This window comes from Coturnix japonica, chromosome 7 (genome assembly GCF_054131305.1).
Source record: "Coturnix japonica strain WE chromosome 7, WE-NBRP24, whole genome shotgun sequence".
Classification (NCBI taxonomy): domain Eukaryota; kingdom Metazoa; phylum Chordata; class Aves; order Galliformes; family Phasianidae; genus Coturnix; species Coturnix japonica.
This window is the reverse complement of record NC_140669.1, coordinates 22,600,255-22,615,305: the sequence shown is the minus strand read 5'-3', so window position 1 is coordinate 22,615,305 and position 15,051 is coordinate 22,600,255. Positions and strand designations below refer to the sequence as shown.

The 15,051-nt window shown below is 43.4% G+C and overlaps 1 protein-coding gene and 1 long non-coding RNA gene across 13 annotated transcripts in view; one reads left to right on the top strand and one right to left on the bottom strand.

Annotated features, from left to right (window-relative positions):
* The first annotated feature begins 26 nt into the window (after positions 1-26).
* LOC146760113 (uncharacterized) lies at positions 27-801 on the top strand. Its single transcript, XR_014948337.1, has 3 exons — positions 27-122; positions 484-568; positions 691-801. It is a non-coding gene; the product is annotated as an uncharacterized LOC146760113 (long non-coding RNA).
* A 584-nt stretch (positions 802-1,385) lies between these two features.
* RAPH1 (Ras association (RalGDS/AF-6) and pleckstrin homology domains 1) overlaps positions 1,386-15,051 on the bottom strand; it is a 182,630-nt gene continuing 168,964 nt past the window's right edge. For 10 of the 12 annotated variants that reach the window (XM_015868251.3, XM_085553346.1, XM_085553348.1 and 7 more), the window contains 5 exons: positions 14,855-14,965; positions 14,151-14,249; positions 13,409-13,529; positions 12,630-12,772; positions 1,386-9,161 (listed from right to left, as the gene is read on the bottom strand). In XM_015868251.3, the coding sequence (XP_015723737.2) occupies positions 7,182-9,161; positions 12,630-12,772; positions 13,409-13,529; positions 14,151-14,249; positions 14,855-14,965 (2,454 nt within the window). In that variant the 3' untranslated portion in view covers positions 1,386-7,181. Of the gene's footprint in view, positions 9,162-10,982; positions 11,053-12,629; positions 12,773-13,408; positions 13,530-14,150; positions 14,250-14,854; positions 14,966-15,051 lie in introns of all 12 variants that reach the window. The other 2 variants (XM_085553351.1, XM_085553352.1) reach the window with 2 other exon arrangements.

Sequence of the window (15,051 nt, the reverse complement as noted above, 5' to 3'; positions counted from 1 at the left end):
CACTACGTGTTCTGTGAGTGTGCCACCACTGCGTCACATTCCTTGTCTTTGCTACAGGCTTTTCGACATGTTGAGGGATGGGGAGACATGGCTTGTGTATGCAGGAGCCCTGTTCAGAGCAGGTGAGCACAGCACTTCCCTCAGCCCAGGTATGGCAGCAGCTCACATCTCTACTTCTGTATGACCGTATTTCCAGTCATTTGGCACTGCTAGGACACCAGCTCCTTCCAGCACAGGTGCCCATGTTGCATTCACAGCTCTGAACTGCTGTCCTCTAGTACCAGCTTTACTTTTAGGCTAGGATTCTTCTGAGCTGGATGGAGTGCTATTTTTCCTCTTCACCTTTCCCAAGCACCATTCTGCATCACCAGCCTTTAGGCAGAGCTCACTTCCTTGAGGTCTGCAGGAACAAAGCAGCTTTTCTTCTTTCAGTGGTGACATGAGTGCCCCAGGTCCATGACACTCCAACTGCTTTCCTTGCAGTGCAGGCAGTCGTGCTGCTGGTTCTGTTCAGGGAGCTTGGTTCCCATTCTGGTACATGTGCAGCTGCTGCTGCTTTTGGCTCAAGGTAAAGGTTACCTCAGTTTTACATGTAAGCCCAAGTACCGCAGTGTCTCTTAAGAATTTAGTGCCCTACATGAGCAGGAATTCAGTCTGACTTCTTTCATCTTAAATTTCAAATCCCTGCAGTAGCAGCTCATGAGTGCTGCACAACCAGCCTACGTGCATCCCCCATGGAAAGGTACAGGAGAATGAATTCCCTACTGTGGACCCCAGCGAGGGGCTGCCCCAGCACTTACCAGCCATCAGCTGTTTGTGCAGAGCAGAGCTGAACCAAGTAGTGCCAGGACCTTGAGCATCTGAGGAAGCAGGCAGATGGAAAAGGTGAGCCTTCACTCTGGGTCTTCTTTAGACCTGTGGCTGGTACGCACAGTGCTACTGGTACAGCCAGCTCTGATCCACTAGAAAGAGCTGTGCAAAGGAACAATAAATAGCACCTAGATCAAGAATGAGCAACCTGTAGCCAAGCAGGGACCCTGTAAAAGGTGCTGCTGCCCTGAGCACAGAAAGTGGGTTCTGAAAAAGGAAAATGGCAAGACAGAGGATTAAAACGAATTATTAAATTTAACTACATCTTTATTGAATTGTGCATATTCCATTGTATAATGATCTATATTGGGTACTCCATAAGGTATTTCTTTTGTCCTCTCTCATGCTTAAAAAAGTATATTTATACATATATTTATATATATTTATAATACGGCAAAGCTCCCCCCAACCTGAAGGTAGCAGTTCAGAAGAGCTTTGATTTTTATTTTTTTTCTTTTTTGGAAAGGAAAGAAGAGGGGAGGCAATCCCATTGAAAGACAGAATGTGCAATTCTCTTTTGTAAAGCAGTAAACATGAATGTATTTTTCAGCACTCATCACAAGTTTGCTGTACACACAAATCATTGCAGTGACACTTTCTTACATTTCCATCCCCAGTATTGTACAGGATATCACTCGTGGCTGCTAACGGGATTTAGTGTAAGCCATAAAACTGCTGCTCCAGTTAATTTCTGGTCCGTGGCAGTCCATGAGGAGGGAAACCTAAGATTTCAATTGTAACTTGTGAAAGTATTGATTTTTCCTTTTTAAAGTGTAAGTAAAAGTGCTGCACCAAATTAGCAACAAGGGAGTCTTTAAGCACAGGTTCTCTAGCTATAACCTGTCCTTTGCCCATGCCCCTCGCAGGTCTGTGCTCAGTTACCTACAGCGGTGAGTCAAGGCAAGGGCTGCAGGACAGCTGACAGCAGCAGCCCTGTTCTCCTGCCACACAGCAGCTGCAGCCCCTGGCCACTTATCCTCAGAAGCAGCTGCTACGAGCACATCTGCATACCTGAAATGTAGCTCTGAATGCATCTTTGGCATCTTAGGAATTCCTGAGTGAGAGAGAACTATTTTCCATATAAGGAACAGTTGGTTCAATTCCCAAGTGTAGTAACAGACAGGTTGCCTTTAAGTGTTAACACTTAAAGGGGGTTTCCAAAATCTGTTATTCAAGTTTCTTCTCACTCATTCTGCTCACTAAAATCCCTGCTGTAGGAGACTGGGTATAGATACAGCACCAGCTCCTGTTCCTCCCGGTTCTTTTCTAGCTCACCTCATCAAGGACATACAGTTCCACTGATCAGTAGTGGCAGTTACTTTAATTTACATACGATGGCCAATCATGCTTGTCACCTCATTTGCAATTTAGTGGCTTAACGTTTTCAAAACTGGACAGAGCCTGCATCTCATTGGATCGCAGCATTGGTGAATGCTGAACGCTGCGCTGTAGTGCTGCTTTTGTCACTTGTTTTTAACTGAAGGAGAAAAGGAGTTCAGAAAGGAAAATTATCCAATTTTAGAAAAATGTAATTACATCTCTAAATGATAAAGTTTAAAAACCACCAGCGTTTAACGGAAAGCTGCAGTGCTTAGTGCTCTCTGGATTGCAGTCTGCCCCGAGTGAAAAAAGGAACACACAGCTGAACACCAGGAGCCACGATAAAGAAGCTCCTATCACCAAAGAATAAGAGTGCCCTTGTCCCCACATTAGGAGCACTGTTTGAACAAGAACACAGTTCTACATCTCTGCAATGAGGGGAAAAAAAAAAAAAACGCCACCAAGAAAACAAACACGTCCACGTGTTCTGAACGCATCTTCACTATCTTCTGGCAGATTAAATTGCTCTTGTGTTTGGACAGACAAAGCTCCAAGAAAGAATATATGCTGACAAGGTGGAAGTTGTGCAACCAGAAAATACCTTCATAAACTACTGCTGCTACTTCGAAGTAAACGCTAAAAGCCAGGAAGAGCATCAGGTGTTAAAAATTCTGCAGGTAATGAACTGAATCAAAATCGCACTGCAGCCCTAAGAACTTGGCTCTATGCTAACAATACTTTCAAATGGAAAATCTTATTCTCCACCACAGCAGCTGTTCTCCAGCTATAGTTAAAGCCACTGAGCCATACAATGTCCCAATTAATCAAGGAGACGCAACTGATTTTAATGTGATTCAATAGTGGAAGTAGTGCTCAAAGTAAGACCCACTTACTTATTACCTTATTTAAAATAAGAGAATTTTATCTGCAATGGCCCCACTGAAGTACAATTTAAGTCTATGCAGTTTTCTGTAATAAGTAGGAAAAAAAAAATCTCCTTTTTGCCCTTCTGCAGTTGAAATGGCACTTTTGGTTCCTTAACTGTGGAAAGAAATAATTGTAACCCAGAGCAAGACTGGTCACTCTGATTTGTGCTACCTGGTTGCCTAAGAGCACAGAACAAAGACGGTGAGAAACCACCACCACTCCACGCCTTCAACTCCACAACAGTAAATCTTAAAATGCACTTGTTAAAATATCGCTCCCTCTCCCATTAGTCCTGAAGCCAAAGCGATTCAGATACCTTGATGTCTCCCTGATGTGTCATTTGTTCCCTGGTGCCCTGCAGGAAATTGCACAATAAGTTCAGGAGAGGAGCTCTTTGGCTTTGAGGCTGCGCACCCAGTTAGAGCAAGTAATTCTTTTGTTGCATCTGGAAGCTACTGCTCAGAGGAAAGCAGGTAATTTCCATGTAAAAGAACTGAAATTACTAGATTACTTCTTTCTTTTCTGTGGGACTTGTGCCTCCTTCCTGTTTAGAAAGACAAAACAGAAGGCTGGCCCTGCTACCTGCCTGTCTGGCAGAGAGGAAAGTGGAAAGAACAGGCACTGAAACAGAGTACAGAATACCATTACCCGCACTAATCAACTCCTGCAGAAGCAAGGCTTTCCCTGACATTACGAGTCAAAAGGTACATACACGTGTAATTACAGCTATCCATTTTCAGCATTCTAGGATGAAAACGTCTGCTATCTTTGTGTACAGAGTATGCTAGCTCGGCTTTCACCTATTCATTTTAGTAGTGCCAAAAAGATTACAGCCCCATGTTCTGCAGCAAGAAGCATCTTGCTGTATGTCTGAAATTTGTCTCCTTTGCTTTCTGATGATTTTAGCAGAGAAAATGGTAGAACTCAGAGACCAGTGCACAAGGGCAAAAATAGCTTACTTGTAAATAAGGCATAGATATTTGCTGTCATAAAAACAGTAGACACACCGGAAAAGCAAGTTATGTCAACAGGTCTCACAAGGTGAAAAGGCAGCCAGGTTTTCCAAACCACTCTGTATCCACATTTCAGTGCGCATCTGAAACACTTGCTGTTTCTATCTGACTACTTACTAATGAAGGAAGTTGTATTTAGAAGGGTGCCACCTTTGCTGAAGCTCATTCTTCGTGCTGTAAAGTTGGTGTTCAGTTTCTGTCTCCCAGCAAGCTCTTTAGCAGCCTGAAAAATTAAGCATGGACTTACTGTCTCATGGGAGATACTGCGTAAGTGAACTTGGGCACAGGAAAATAAAAAGAACAAGGCTCAAACACCTCTGAAAAACCTGCACTCATAACATTGCTCTGCCAAATGCAACTCCCAGAGGCACCTGTGCTGAAAGAACTGAAGAAAAAAGCAGAACTGTCACCCACCAGTGGAACTGTTTTGCAGGGAAAGAAAAAGAGGAGATAAGTGGAGTTCCCTGATTGCTGTCGTCTGGGAGCACGCACTGTGCCAGCTCCCATATGCACCCTACCAGGAAGCAGAGAATGCGCCTGCCTGCCTATCTCCAGTAGCGGCTGGGGAGTTATGACTGTCTGCACGCATTGTGCGCCACTGATGGGTATGAGCCCCTCGAGCTGTGTACGGTACCAAGCAGCAGGAGGACCAATGTAGAAAATTACAGCACCCATGAATTCCAGTATAGCTTAACAATTCTTCTGTGAACTTATTAGCCAGCTATACTGAGCATACTCAAAATCAACAACACAAATGCTTCTAAGGACACTTCATAATCACAAAAATAGTAGAAACAAAAATCTGTGAACAATCTGAAAGACAGAAAAAAAAGTGCCTTTCCACAGCAGTTGCTTTAAAAATGCACACAATGGTATAACCTTATTGCTCAAAAAAAAAACTAGTCTGAAATACCAAAATAATTTCCAGAGGTGCTGACAGATTTCAGAAAGGGATATGAAACAGGAAAGCAGAGACAGCACCATTGGTTTCTCTCTTTTCATGATGCACTTATTTAAATTTATATAGTTATAGATGTGTAATTTTCATTCTAATTGACAAACTTTTACCTATTGATAAATTATTCACAAAGACATTTATTTTATTATTTAGATTTGTTTAAAAAACTATAAAAAAGGAACAGTGGATCCTCTAACAATATTTCTATCAGCATGAATTTCTCTAACAAGAACTTAGCTTGTCTCTTATCTTACACATTTGAAGACACTGTCAGGTTAAACTACTGCCTTTGTTTCACTTTTGGGGGGAAGGAAAGCGTGTAATAATATTTGCTTTTGGAAAAAAGGTAAACAAGAATAAAATCCTTTTGACATCTGAGCCTTGGTGGCATCCCGGCCGTGACCAAGGAAGTTATAACAACCAAGGATAGCCTGGGAACAGGCCAATATTCTGCCTAACATACTTACATAGATTGTGTACCACTACCCTGTAAGGAGCATGCATAACACACAAGAGCACTTACTCTAACTATGCAAACGTACAGGCCATGGCTAAAGCAGCATAGTGACACTTCTGAAGTGCAAACAAAGGACTCCGGTACCTGATGCCATGATTGTGACTCTGTGGCAAACAAAAAAACAAAGCCAGTATTTCCTACTCATGCAGCCCCTTAAAACTGTCTGCAAATGCTATTGCCTCTCAAGGATTTTCTTTCCAGTCCTCCCCTTGACTTTTAGAAGTGCAACTTCATAATTAACAGCTTAATGCGCTGGTCAGTTTCTGGCAGGTCAAAGAAAAGAGAAGCCATGCTTGCCTCAAGTTACCCATCTCCTCTCTGTCTAGAAAGCCAAGTTTCCTGACAGCTACTGATGAATTACAAACAGTGCTTTTAACTGCTTCTGTAAAGGTAACACGATATTGGGCACAGACTGCATGAGACTGCACTATGTATGTTCATTTGAGAACGTTCATTTGAGAACGTAACGCAACCTGCCGAGACCTACCTGTTAGTTCAGGGAAAAGAGTTACACGTACAAGTGGTGCATCCACAGGGGTCAGCCTTGTGGGTTGGCACTGGTGCAGGAGTCCTGGCAGCTTTCAGAAGGGATGAACACAAATAGTCACCTTGTGACGTAAAAACAAAAGGTCAAGCCTACTATAAAGTTAAGATGCATAATGGATTGGAATAACATACACTTACCCTAGTTACTTCATGGACAAAGAACTTCGAAATAATTTGTAGCAGTGTATATCTTTAAACTATTTGGAAGGGAGGGGGAGGTTCCTTATAGTATAAATATATTTCACTCCAGCCCACTATATATAAAATCTATTTTCTTCCTCAGAACGTACTCATTTTCAGTAGTATTATGACCAGAATGTTTTGGTATGTTGTGTTTGTATTCTTCAATTGGTGACCACCGTACAGTTACTAGCAGAACATCTCAACTCTGCACCATTTAACCATCACAAACTGCCAAATTGTTTGTGTTTGGTTGTTTGTTTGTTTTTCCTGCTACTGCTTTTTTTTTTTTTTTTCGTTCTCCTTCTTTCTTTAAAGTGCCCCCAACAGTTTCATCTTTACAATCAGATTTGACTTGTTACAGAGTCCAATTCCCTATAATATAGCGACTGAAACAATAAATACGGATCTACAAAAACATTCTGGTTATCTTCTATAATTGCAATGAAATATATCACAATATATTATATACCTACACTTATAATACATGCACAAACATGTCTCACATGGACAGACACTACAAAAAAATTATCTTCCCCCTCAAATGCAGAAAAAGTAAGAAAAAGGGATTTTGGTCCAATCCATATGAAGGGTAAAAGAAATCAGAAATGGTAAGTCAGCGGCCCTCTACCCACCAGTAAAATACTGACAACCCCCAACCCCCAGCTGTTTTGGCCTAGACATGAGAGGGGAATGTCTCTATCTTTAGCCTTGACGGCAGTTTGAGATCACCTCTTTTGACAGGGCTATTGTCCACGTCCCCACATACTCTCCAAGTGCACCACATCGTGGGTTGGCTGAGCACAGAGCAGCCCACAGGTCATGGAGAGCACCAGCCCCAGGTGACTGACTACCAGTCCCGTGACAGCTTAGTGTTCTGATCCCGTTTGGGAGGTGCAGGGGGTGGCCCCCTCCGTAATGTTGCATAGCCGGATATATGACTGCCCCCAAAGCTGCTTGTCTTTTGCTGGTCGGCCAGGAGCTCTGGTGGGGGTGGCGGCAAGGCCATGTCGTCCATAGTGGCAGTGGGCTCTGCTCTGGACATCCGTGCAGAGGAGAGTGAGCCATGCCGGGTGATGGATTTCCGCTGCAGCGTCCGGTTGAGGTCTGCCAGGAATCCTGGCTGAACGCTAAGGCCAGACTTGGGTGAGGTGGGCACTTGTGGGCCAGGTGTTGCCGGTGTATCCACAACGTCTGCCTGTGTCAGCCGAGTGCTGTCATTCCGCTTAGGACGTGTGGGTGGCGGAGCTTTTTTAACCGATGGTTTTGACCATGCCTGAGGCTGTGGATTGACCACAGCAACTTTTGGAGAAGTGCTGCCCGAGAACACAGATGGTATCTCAACAGGTGGGGGAGGAAGATCTATTTCAGGCGGCGGTGGTGGAAAGTCTGAATCCGATGGCGGAGAAGGAAATTCAACCACGGGTTCCTTCCCAGATACCCCTGGAGCAGGAGCCTTGGCTGGGATCCCTCCCTGTGGAAGGACAATGGGCAAGCTCACGGCAGAGAGATTGAGTTTTCCAGGCTTTGGAGGGGCCACAGGAGGCGATGACTCCTTTGAAGGAGACCCCGATGGCTCTGGTGGATGTGCAAATTTGCTGACAAGGCGGTCCACCGAAGGTCTCTTGGACTCACTGTACTCAGTGGAGTTGGTGGACTTGATGCTGGAGTTCCGCTGAGGTGTTGGAGGTGGTTTCTTTGCGCCAGGGCTTGATGTCTTGCTGGTCTTTTTGACTGGAGACCCTGATTTGTCAGGGGGGGGAGAACCTGCAGAGGTAGCTGGGGAAGGAGGCGGAGGAGGAAACACTAAGCTGCTCTCTGGGGGAGGAGGTGGGAAATCTGGCGAGGGAGCAGAGACAGGCTGCCATTTGGGTTTTGCCTTCACCGCCGGAGGTGACTGGGGTGCCACACTCAACGGAAGAGGCTTCAGTGGCTGGGGCTCAGTGGCAGGTGGGGTGGGAGGAGGTGGGAACTGACTGACTATCTGCTTCACTACTGAGGGCACTGGGGATTGAGGGGATGGGGGAGGCTTCGCTGAAAAACTCTGTTGCTTTGGAAACGTTGGGGGAGGAGCAGGGCCTAGAGGGGCAGGGGGCGGAGGAGGCACCTGGGGAGATGTGACACTTGGTTGTTTCTTAATTGCAAGAGGCAAGGGAACTGGCACAGGGGAAGTGATGTGTGAGACCCCTGGTGACGCCACCTTCCTGCCAGGCTGTGGGGGGAGAGGAGTCATGAGAGGCTTTGGGGGTGCTTGGGGTGGTGGTGGGGCAGGCACAGGGGGAGGAGGTGGTGGCAATGGTGAGGCAGCAGCAGCAGCCGCCTGACTTATATTTGGTTGAACTTGATGGATTTTGGGAGGGGGCGGCGGAGGCGTGAACTGTGGTACAGAGGGGGCAACGGGTGCTGGCTTCAGCTGTGCCATGGCTGAGCCCGGTGTGGGGGGAGGAGGAGGCGGGGGGGGAGGTGGCATGACTCCATTGGGTGGCACTAGTATCTGAGGCTTGCCTGAAGATGGAGGGGGCAAGGGGGGCTGCTGTGCAGCAGCAGGGGCCTTGGAAAAAGGCCCACCGTGCTGGGCAGCATTCTGCAGCCTGGTGATGGTGCTGTACTTAACAAACATGGCAGCAGGTGAGGCAGCAGATGGGGTGGCCTGGCTGGGGAGTGGAGGTGGTGGGGGAGGAGGAGGGGGTGGAGGAGGAGGAGGTGGAGGGGGCGGAGGGGGAAGTGGTGGGGATGGTTGCGATGCTGTATAGGGGGTCACGACTTTCGTCTGTGGTGACACAGGAGGTGCAACAGAGATGAAGGGCCGACCTGCAGGCTCCATTCGGGCCTATTGGGAAGGGATTTTTAGTGAAAGTAGAGAGGGGAGAAAGAGAGAGAGAGAAAGAGAGAGAGAGAGAGAGAGAGGGAGACAAAGAGATTATGAAGTCAAGATCTAAATGTGCCTATCATTAAAAATTAAGTGGCAAGATTATAGCATGCAGGAATATTAGGAAAACTATGCAGCAAGAGATAGTCCTTTATGCTGACAAGCCTGAACTGTACCCCCCAAGTAGGGGAGGCTGACAAGAATCACCAGGGCCAGGTCTGCTCCAAGCAATGCTGAATGGCCGGGAGAAAATATGTGTCCCTAGGGGACAGGCAGCTGTACCAAGTGAGAATCACCGATCCTCCTGTGAGCAAACTTAATGAATCTAAGTGAACACTGCCCAGAATGCTCCTGGCCACAACAAATAACACCATGCAGAGCAAGAGCCTGCCAGCACCTCTTCACTCAGTAAGACTGACCTCCCTGAGCACCTGGTAAGCCTTCATGTTGATAGCTTAGGCCTTAACACTGCTTAGCATTACAGAGTGCAGAAGTCCTGAACTGCTCTAAAACACGTAAAGAGGAAGCTCGATGGAAGAATGCTTCCGAGATACTTCCATTCCACATGATCACACAGCAAATGCTGTCAAGGAAAGCAAAACAAAACAAACAAAAACAAAACAAAAACAAACACCAAAACAAAAGAAAACAACAAAAAAAACAAAAACCAAAACGAAAAACCAAACCCAAACAAAAAAACCAAACCAAACCAAGAACAAAACGAAAAACACAAAAAACAAAAAAGCATCAAAAAGCAAAAGACAAAAACAAACCAAAAAACTAAAATAAAAACAAAAGAACAAAAAACAAAAAAACGAAGAAAAAAACTAAAAAAGAAAAAAACAAAAACAAAAACAAAAACCTAAAAGCAAAAAAAAAAAAAACAACAAAAAACAAAACAAAAAAACCAAGAAATAACAAAAATAAAAAAATAAAAAAACAAAAACAAAATAAAAAACCAACAACCAATAAAACCAAAAACTAAAAAAAAAAAAACCCAAAGGAAAAAGCAAAAGCGAAAAGAAGAAACCAAAACCAGAGAAAAGAGGGACTGGTGAAGTTTCCCAGCAGGGAATTTCCCATCAGGAAGCAGAAGAAGAGAGAAGGAGCAGAAGAGCTGTCCTTCAGCTGTTGTGCTATTGTGTTTTGTGTTATTCAGAAATCAGATGGACTGTGTAAACTGTACATGGAAGCAGCGTGGAAAGCAGCACTCAAGCTTTGTTGTGCTCAGTGGCTTTTGTTCTTGTTAAATCGTTTCTCTAACTCTGTAAACCTGTGTTGTTATTACACATGAAACAGACAATGTTTGAGTTGCTCAGAACTGCAGCTACCCAGCACAAAGTGGTTTTGCTACAAGCCAAGGTGTCACCTTCACAGTGCACAGCTTAAAATCATGCATTAGAAATGCAATACCAACATGGCAACCAACACACTCAGTACCTACACTGCCAGATATATTGACAAAAGTTTGCCTGATTGCGCTCATTTGTGCTGCATACATTAGTTTACAATTGCTTTAAACACAGGTGCACAGTTTCTATATGCGCAGGGATAACACAAAAATATCAGAGTAAGAAACAATAAATAGTAATTTGCAACAAACATGAGGTGTGCCTCTACCATCATATTAAGCTCATGGGGCAAGGGTGTATGATGTGCTGGAGCTACAACCGTGTGTTCACACAAGCAAGGGCAGATCTCGATCTCTTGCATATTGTTAGTCTGCAATTACCATTCTTCCAGTCACTCAAGTTAATGTATTTTCAAGAAGCAGCCCCTGACCTTAATTCTGCCCTGTATAAGGCACCACGGCTGTGCTGACCTTAGCTGTGCTGAGCTTCGCTTTTGACACCTGGGACAGCAAAAGGCAACAGGAAAAATAAAAGCAGCATAAAACAGATAGGGAGACTGAGGCATAAAAGAACAGCTATCTCTGAACAGCAAGATTTCAGAGAATCTGAAACGGGGAACTGCCCCTCGTGCCTTGTCACATAAAGCACACACTGCACTCATTTGGACACCGTCTGTAGCACCGTATTTCAAATAACATTTTCCAAGTCAAACAAGAAGAGACGTTCACTGCCCAGCTGTGACAGTGAAACAGATCGCTGTCCTTGTTACGGCTGTTGTTCCCTTTCTTGTCACACAGTTAAATACTTTCTATTGCTAACCTGATTTGTTGAGCCCTTCCTTGGGCCAGACTTGCACAGGTTAAAAAAGAACGTACTGCAGTTTTACTTAAGATAAATTTGTGACCAATTTACTCAGAATTTTCTTAGCATGGTTTCAAATTATAATTTTACAAAGTTAATTTCATTTGGATTCTTTGGATGTTTGAGGGCGATCCATTCACCTGCACTATGTGTGAGGAAGAGAAACACACCTTTTAGTGAATTTGTGCACAGAAAGGAATTACAATTGATGAAAGCTTGAAACATGGATGGCTCTTAACAGGGAGTAGTCTGAATATTTTATTTGTAAAAATGCTTTAATCAGATAACAAAAGTTAGTGGGGTTTATTTAAATGAGCAATTGCCAGTGGCTATGGACTGGATAAGAACAGCAGTGGTCCACAGTGCTAAAAGTCAAATTTTCTCCAGAATTTCATAGAGAGCAGAAGCAAGATCTCATATGAAAACTAGAACTTCAGAAAACAGCACCATTACAGTGTCAGAGCAGAACTCTTCGACCTCTGTAGGATAACAGTGCCCTGTCTTTTTCATCTGCCCAGCCCCTGCACAGATGATGCATCCTGTACACATACACGAGCTGATGAACACACAGCAGGCTTTGCACACATGCAACAGAAAAAATCTGGCTCACAATTTAGCAAGCTACGTTCCTGGGCTGAGTACTATTTTACTGTTACATTCAGATAATTTTCAGGACTGCAGACGCTGCAGAAAATTTTCAAGTCTCACAGAATACAGCCCAGTCAGTTTTCACACTGTGCCACCTGTTCTTTTTCATTTGTACACATGATGCTGTGTCTTATTTCTAGTTTCTAGGCGTACCTGCCTTCCCATCTCAGTTGTTGGCACCTTTACAGTAGAAAGATGTGGCTAGTTAACAGAAGAAAATCTTACTGAATTAATTTCATTCATTAGCTTTCAACAGCTTATCTTTTTATTTGTTCTTTATACAACTCTAATTAATAGGATTATTGTGAAGGGCAGCTGCACGCCTTCAAAGACCAAAAGGCTTCTGTGCACACCAATAAAAACAAGAACAGAAGGTTCTATGATTCCCTGAAAAAGTGATTCCTGAAAAAAAGCCCCAAACCAATTACATGGCAGTGTATGTAAATAACAGAGAAAAAAAGACAAAAGAGAATAACCCATCCCCACTCCAGACAGAGGTGGAAGAGGAAACGCTCTGTTTTGTGCATTTTGTTGCGTGTTGATTCTCAAACTAAAGTCTTCTTGTTACCTTGCTGGATTCCTCCAGTTGTGTGCCTCGCTTCCAGGCCTCAGAGAACATGGAGCTGACAATACTTTGGGAACGGACATGTCCAGTCGGCTGGGTGTCAGAAACTCCACTGTCAGATTGATTAGAATGATTTGATTGAGATTCTGTTTAAAAGAGAGGGAAGAAACAGCATATGTTTCAGAATATAAGAGTAAAGCCACCGTGCTTATAATGGAACTCCGTGTGACATTTACTGGTCACACCTGGCAAACATTTAATTCCACCAAGTGACACACTTCCCTCAAACTACTCCGTATGTCCCCACTCACAGCCAGCCCACCAGAGACTGCTGTCTGGACAACAAACAATAACAGAGCATATTTATTCCTGCAGGCACCAGAAGCAGAATCACCATTTTGAACCTCCAAAGAGATGGTCTCAATTTTTCTCTTTGGGCAGTTACTATTTCCCAATTGCCAGTTTAAAATATGTCAGTCAATAAAGCCTTTTGCAGCATTAAAGCACAGAGCTGGATTTTTCTTTATTTCAAATACATGAAGATAGAGACATCACAAATATGGAAGAAAGCTTCCTCTTCTCAGTATCAGAAAAACACACTCTTTTGGAGTTGAATACAAAGTACTACATGTTCTGAAACACACCACTGCAAGTAATGTAAAACACATTTTGAGATTAACAGTCCATTCACCCCTTGAATAGCTTCCCTTGCAGTCTCCAAGTATTTGATAATGAAAAAAAGTAATTAAATATTTCTATTAAGAGACAAGTCACATAATTACCTGGCAAACTAGATGAGCTGGAGCCTGACTTGATACTGGAGCTGGACAAGGAAGTCCAGTCGTATGCCGATTCTGTTCTCTTTAGTGCATCTTGATAGTTCATATACAGTTGCTTCCCATACTAAGCAAAATGACAAACAAATTTAACTACTATACAAATTTAACCCTTTTCTGTCTGTTGATCTTCATCTTTGGCTTCACTGTTCCACTTTTCCCCCCTCAGAAAAAGTAGAAACACCCAGAGACAAAAAAGCACATCCTCTGTGAAGGATTTCACACAGAATCGATTCAGTGCAGATTTCATTTTGATTTACTTAACAGCAGTGGCAGCTTCCTTCCCACAAACTTTTGCATTTTTATTAATGAATTGCTAAAAGAAATAAATGTTTATGCTAGAACAGACACATCAGAGCAGCTAGACAGATGCCAGAAATGGGCCAGTGAATGAACTAACACAACCTGGAAAACAATGACACCAAACCCAAGTCTCTTCCCCACAAGCCTTCTTTTTAAAGTCTATTAAGGGAGTTGGCTAAAATTAAGCCAAGGTATCAGTTCTGTCATTTGACAAATAGGCATATCAGAAATAGAAGGAAAGGGTTTGCTTTTTTTCTAGAGAATTAAACATGGAAGACCGTATAGTTGACATTCAAAACAGTTAAGTTAGATTTAGTATGTGTTTTGCCAAATAAATCTTCATACAGACCATGACAACTATGGAAGACTGGCTAGAGGATGGTACCTTAGCGATGCGGATGCCGTTGATCCATTGGTGTAGAGTTCTTACATCATCACAGCAAAGGTACTTGATATACTGGGATTTCTTCTGGATCTGAGGATGCTGCATGAAAACATTAACCATTACCACTATTTCAATAGGTAGGAAAGTAAGGAGAGGTATTTAACTGCTATTGTTTATAAAGACAAATTTACTGCTGGAAGCTATTGAATGGTAGTGCATGTTAGAAATATTTGAAAGCATTTCAGACGGTAGGGGGAGCTGTTTTACACAGCGACTGGCAGCTTGTCTAGTGAGCATTGACTGCAGGTATCCACCTGTCACTGGGCCTAAACACATGGATTTTATAATGTTTTTTTTATTCGTACTTCTATTTGTCTTTACACTAAGATGTTTCTTCCTTTATAGCATCCCTGCCTCCCCAGGTTGGATAATATGGGTAGGCTTGACACTAATATCTATTTCTGCACAACTCTGAACCTCTGGTCTGGGAAGACAGGAATACTCTGATGTCAGTGCTTCAAAGAGCACTGATCTACTAAATCTGCATTGCTGTAAGGTAGCTACCAAAGATTTTGGTATTACACGTGAGAACAAAAAGAACAGTTCAATAGTCTAGGAGTCATCAGTCTGGCCATTTGGAGCACTATGAAAATATTAATGAAGCCATGAGGAGTATAGAGAACAGGCAACAACTATTTCCTTACCTTCAGCACTAAGCAGTAGTCTGTGGGAGCTTTGTATTTGTTCCGGTAGTCCTGCCCATAGTAAACGTTGACATGATCCAGCTGTAGAAAGCACACGAGATCCCGCGAGACCTATTAAGTGCAAAAATACTAATTTACAAAACGTCTATGTAAGAAAACCACAAACCATTCTTGTGTTACGACTCAATACCAGTATA